We start from the raw sequence: 6,272 nt of genomic DNA, 5'->3' as shown, positions 1-6,272 counted from the left end.
CGCGCTCCATGGAACTGCTCTCGCAGTACCTGGAGCGCTTCTCTGAGGTTCTGGCTGCCTCCCGCACGACCCACGTCAGCACCTGGGACCCAGTGACCGTGCGCAGGGCCCTACAGTGGGCTCGGTACCTGCGCCACATCCACAAGCGCTTTGGCCGCCATGCCCGCATTAGCAAGGCACTGGAGCGGCGACTGCAAAACCAGTGGAAGCAGCAGGGCGACTCTGGGCCTGCTCCAGCCCCGGGGTTGGCGAACTTCCAGGCCTTGGGGCTCTGCGACCAGCTGCTGTCCCTGCGACTGCTGGCGAACCCGGCCCTCGGGGATGCCTCCTTTCACTACCTGCTGCAGCAGCTCTTTCCCGGCCCTGGCGTCCCGGATGCCGAGGAGTCGTCGCTCCAAGGCAGCCTGGCCCGCCTCGCCCGCCGCCGGGCCGCTATTCACATGCTGCGCTTCAACGCCTATGGAGAGAACCCGGTCCTTCAGGAGGACTCACTGATGAAGACCCAGGCGGAGCTGCTGCTGAGGCGTCTGCAGGAGGTGGGGGAGGCCGAGGCAGGGGGCTCTGGTAGGCTTCTCAGCAGCCTGTGGGAGCGCTCGCCCCAGAACAACTTCCTGAAGGTGGTAGCGGCCGCGCTGTTGCTGCCGCCGTCGTCTCCCCGGCACCAAGAAGAGGAATTGGAACTAGGCAGCCCCAAAACTCTGGGAGAGGAGGGTCAAGAGGTGCTTCGCTGGCTTCTGGGGAGATCGGATGTCATGGTTGCTTTTTGCCGCAGCCTCCCAGCCGGGCTTTTAACTTTGGTGGCGGGGCGCCATCCAGAGCTCTCCCGGGTCTATCTGCGCCTGCTAACAGACTGGGGTCGACAGCTGCACTACAGCCTTCAGAAAGGCCTTTGGATTGGAACTGAATCCCAGAGTGTGCCCTGGGAGGAGTTGTTGAGCAGGTTTCAAAGCCTCTGTCAGGCCCCTCCACCTCTGAAAGATGAAGTTTTTACTGCCCTGAAGTCCTGTAAGGCTCAGGATGGAGATTTCGAAGTCCCTGGTCTTAGCATCTGGACAGACCTGTTGCTGTCTCTTGGGAGTAGTGCGTGATATTGCATTTGGGCAGAGACAAGTTCTCAACCCAGGCCCCAATTCTCTATGGGCAACGTTCTGTAACTGAGCACTCGAATATATGGTTTACAAAATTAAAATCCCAGTGTTCTCACCAAATGTCATGTACTTTCATGTGTCCAAAATATTATTGTAGGTCCTAATATATAATAGGTGTAATTGTAACTTAATTACAGATATGTAAAGTAACTGGCTTGTAGTGCTATGGATTTTCTGTTTAGAGTAGGTAAAGTTGGAAGTATCCTACCTAAAGCCATGGAGTTAATAGTTTGCATTCAGAAGGCGCGTTTCTAATAATGTTGAAAAGATATGTGCTTGTCAAAGAAAATGCAACTTTAAAGTGACAAACAAGACACCTTTTTTAATATTATTAATGCCTTACTTTTGCAGGTTTTTCTTGTTTTTTTTTTTAAATCCCCAGAAGTGATTTCTCTAGCCAACATGTGCTGTCAAATGGTTTGGAAAGCCAGCTGGCCTAGTTGGACTTTAAACCCTGGACTTTGGCCTTGTTAACCTAACGTTCTAACCAATTAACCAGCGTCAACATGTATTAAAATTGTGTTATTTAGAAATTTTGTTTCTCATTTCTGTGCATTGAAAGATCATACAGTGATTTAAAGCATTGACTTAAGAAAAAATTTTACAGCGTGGTAAATACAAATATATGCCTTTGGATATTAATTTAGCATTTGATGGTAAAAGAAAACAAACTTCTGAATTAGTGCTGCTTCTGCCATTGACTAGGTTAATAAATCACAACCTTGGTGTTACAGTTGCCTCATGTTGAATGAAGTGTTGAGACTAAAATAGTCAAATTCTCCCACTTTGTCCTTGTTAGCTGCCCTATGGGGACAGTTTAGAATATTTGTTTAGTGTGTGTAGGAACCTAATTTTGTGAGTTTACCCAGATGCTCCACTACCAGCAGAGTGATTGCCAATCACCAAACTTAAGAATGATTTATTCATTTTTATTAGGGGGAATATAACTTTCTGTTCATCAAGATTTTTTTTTCCATAACCAAGTTAGTTGGTTGCAAGATTCTTCTAATTCCAGAAATGGAATTAGAGCAAAAGGAGTTGTATAATCTTGTAGAATTTTTTATTCTATAGTGAAACTTGGAGTAAACTACTGTTCTGCTAGCAAGTACACTTTTCCAGATGATCCTGGGTTAACACAAGCAAGTTTGTATTTCCTGTAGTTTGATTCCTTTTTCTAGCTCTAATCCATGTAGACCATCTTTTAGATTTAATTTGCCATTAATGCAGGAAGAAAGGCAATTCCTTCTGTTAGTTACCTGAAAGTCTTTTCAGGAAGCATAACCCAATGAAGAGTTCTGCCCACACAAGTCATAATATTGACCCATAAACCTAAGTCCCATAACCCTAACCTTTAGCTTTAAAGCATGACAGTTTGTAAACTTATTTCCCTATTTCTGCTGCAACATTGCACACTCTTATTTAAGATAAAATGATAAAAATTGTTATAGACTTCAGTAAAAAAAAATTTTAAATCTATTTTTATACTTACCATATTTTAGGCTCCATGCTATGTTCATTGCATAGATAACCATATTTAATCTTCACATCAAGACTGTATTGTTATAAATCAAGATACAAGCTAAAGAAGATTAACTACAATGCCCAAGGGCACACAGAAAATAAGCAACATGAGAGCAGAAGCCAATCTGTTATTTTTTTCCCCCAGAGCCTAGCATAGTGCCTGGCATGTGGTAGCTACTCCAAATGTTTGAATAAATGAAGCCAGGATTAGAACCTTAATCTATATTCTTAACAACAGTAAATTTTTTTTTTTTTTTTGACCATGCCACGTGGCTTGCAGGATCTTAATTCCCAGAGGAGGGATCGAACCTGGGCCCAGCAGTGAAAGTCCCGAGTCCTAACCACTGGACCAGCAGGGAATTCCTCTTAATCTTTATTCTTTATCTTGTCTTAAACAAAGTTAAAGGCTTGAAAGGGTGTTATTGAATATAGAAATCTTACTATCACTCTGAATCTATAGGAAGAGAGAAAAAATGAGAGGAAGAAATGGGAAATTGAATAAATAAATTCAAGATCCTTATGAGCCAGCAGATAAAATGACTGCATGTGCCTGTTGTTTTTTATTAGTATTAGTTGAGGACAAATATCTCAATGCTTTCTGAAAACTTCCCTTGGACTGAGTGTATATTTATTGAGTATATTAGAATGTTTTAAATCTAAATGCTGTTGTCCATGTGCTGGCTGCTTATTAAGGTTCTGATTCTAATGGAAAATGTGTAAGATTTGGCTTTGAGTACATAAATAAGGCTATGCATTTGTATGGTGTCATACAGTATACAAAGTTCTGCAATTAAATCATCTTAGCAGAACCTCTTAAGATAACTGTAAGACAGGATAATGTGCTGTGAACTTCAAGTTTCGTTAAGGAGTTGTGACTACAGGTAGTGATTTGTCCAGTATATACATGACTCTTGAGTGGTAAGGTCACCAAGGATATGGATCTTTTCTAACTTACATTCACTCCACAAATCTTTTCTAGGGAGGTAGATTGCTGATTTGAAAACCAACACTGTATTAAAAAATTTAAAATGTCTGTATCATCAATGTATACTCTAACAGGGACTGGCACATGGGAGAAATTATATTTATCAAATGTGGCTTAAATTTGGGTTATTATCTACTACTATAACTTTTACCTAGTTATTTCACTGTAGGAATCAGTTCATATATCTATGAAACAGAAAAATTCCACCCTTTTGAACTGCTTAGCATAATTAAAAGATAAAATGATAATGCATATGAAAATGTCAGAAATTATAAACAGGCCGATTCATCTATTTTCTCTTCTTTAAATTGATAAACATATAAATAAATGTAAAATATGATTCACACAATGAATTAGTATTTATGAAAAGCAACCATACCTGAAGGTGTAATAAGAACTGAGGCTCATCATTAAGATTTGACCATTAAAATAAATTTAAAATAAAACGAGTTTAATATTTTAATACACTTATTGGATAAATAATATGGTAACAGTATTAAAGGAATACCCTATCACATTGGCACTATTTTCATTTTTGTGTATTCCTATCCATCTTTTGGTCACGTGTCTGCTATTTCAATACCTGTAATTAATGTATATAACATCTCCAGATTTTATCAAGTTATCAAATATTTTTATGTTTAGTCTTTTAAAATAAAGGAAAATATGTACTTATTAGAAAGTAAGTTCTCAATAAATGCTAGTTAAATGCTTTTCCTATGTTTAATGAGATGAAAATGTTGAGGTCTTTTTTCTTTTTTCTTTTCTTTTTCTTTTTCTTTTTTATTATTTTTTTTTGCCCACACACGTGGCTTGCAGGATCTTAGTTCCCTGACCAGGGATAGAATCCAGGCCCGTGGTAGTGAAAGCGCCAAGTCCTAACCACTGGACAACCAGGGAATTCCCTGTTTTTCTTTTATTATGTTAACTTTTCTAATGATAATTTGTCGTTGCTTTTCAGAGACGCTCAGTCAAATGTATTAACTTTTTAATATTCTGTTCAATTCAGCTTATATTTTATTTAGATTTTTGATTCTGAGTTCATGAGTGAGATTGACCTGTAATTTTTTATTCTTAGATACTTTTGTTTGAATTCAGTATTTTACTGGCCATATAGAATGAATTAGAGACTACTCTTTTTCTTATTGTCTTTGAGAGTTTTATAAAATTGGAATGAACAATTCCTTGGGAGTCTTATAGAATTATTCTGTAATACAATCCGAGCCTGATTTTTATTTAATTGAATGACTTAACTACAATTTCAATTTCTTTATGGCTATTGGAACAAACTTGTTTCTTACCTTTTTTAATCACTGGTGTTTTCCTACCTTTTTATCACTAACACACCTACAATTCTGTTTCATTTTTATTCCTTTTTTTTCTCTTTGTCTTAGCTTTTCTTTCCTTTTTTTTTTTTTTTTTGACGGTACATGGGCCTCTCACTGTTGTGGTCTCTCCTGTTGCGGAGCACAGGCTCTGGACGCGCAGGCTCAGCGGCCACGGCTCACAGGCCAAGCCGCTTGGTATGTGGGATCTCCCCGGACCAGGGCGCGAACCCGTATCCCCTGCATCAGCAGGCAGACTCTCAACCACTGCGCCACCAGGGAAGCCATCTTAGCTTTTCTTGATTTGTCTTCCCAAGTGTTATCTATTACATAATTTTCCCCAGTGAATTGTTTATTATATCACTTTTTCTATTTCAAAAATTTATGTTCTTATTTTATCTATTTTCTTCTTTGCTTTTATTCTGCTGTTCCTTCCTCAGTTCTTAAGCAAAGTCATTTAGCTCATTTGTAACTTTTATTATATAAGTATTTAAATTGCCCTTTAAATTTTGCTTTCACTGCAAGTCTCTTGTTTTGATATTTAACATTTTCATTATCATTCAGTTCTAAGTACTTATAGCTTAGTTTCCACAATGATTTCTTCTATAATCTATGGATTACTTAAAATTGTTTTTTAAATTCCTCAATGGATAAATATTCTTAAAATTATCTTTTTGTTATTCTTTTCCAAATTAATTTATTTTTGTCAGAAAATGTAGTTTATATGATACTGAATCTTTGATATTTATTGATACTTGATTTATTGTCCAAATAAGTGGTCAGTTTTTATAAATGTGCTGCAGGTACTTGAAAAGAATGTGTTTTCTCTAATTTGGGGACACACATTTCTACATATATATTTTAAATTAACTTTGTAAACTTTTTAAAAAATTATTCTGCATATTTACTACTCTTTTTCTGTTTGTCCTATCAAATAAGTGAGGGAGCAGTGCTGAAATTCCCCGCTATGTTGGGAAAGTTGGACAGCTGCATGTAAATCAATGAAAGTAGAACACACCTTCTCACCATACACAAAAATAAACTCAAAGTGGCTTAAAGACTTATATATAAGACATGACACCATAAAACTCCTAGAATAGAACATAGGCAAGACATTCTCTGACATAAATTATACCAGTGTTTTCTTAGGTCAGTCTCCCAAGGCAATAGAAACAAAATCAAAAATTAGCAAATGAGAAACTAATCAAACTTACAAGCTTTTGCACATCGAAGGAAACCACAAACAAAATGAAAAGACAACCTACGGACTGGGAGAAAATATTTGCAAACTAT

The 6,272-nt window shown here is 38.0% G+C and overlaps 1 protein-coding gene across 1 annotated transcript; it reads left to right on the top strand.

The window, feature by feature from the left end:
- The first annotated feature begins 3 nt into the window (after positions 1-3).
- Positions 4-1,206, top strand: FANCF (FA complementation group F). The gene has a single exon (XM_007457637.1). It carries the CDS (start codon positions 9-11, stop codon positions 1,086-1,088), a length of 1,080 nt encoding a protein of 359 aa, XP_007457699.1. The 5' UTR covers positions 4-8; the 3' UTR covers positions 1,089-1,206.
- The last annotated feature ends 5,066 nt before the right edge of the window (positions 1,207-6,272 follow it).

Source organism: Lipotes vexillifer, unplaced genomic scaffold, assembly GCF_000442215.2.
Source record: "Lipotes vexillifer unplaced genomic scaffold, Lipotes_vexillifer_v1.1 scaffold505, whole genome shotgun sequence".
NCBI lineage: Eukaryota > Metazoa > Chordata > Mammalia > Artiodactyla > Lipotidae > Lipotes > Lipotes vexillifer.
This window is presented reverse-complemented; position numbering and strand designations above follow the sequence as displayed.

What these genes read in the sequence shown, in the direction of transcription:
- FANCF (XM_007457637.1), top strand. Translation starts at nt 9, where the DNA reads ATGGAACTGCTCTCGCAGTACCTGGAGCGCTTCTCTGAGGTTCTGGCT.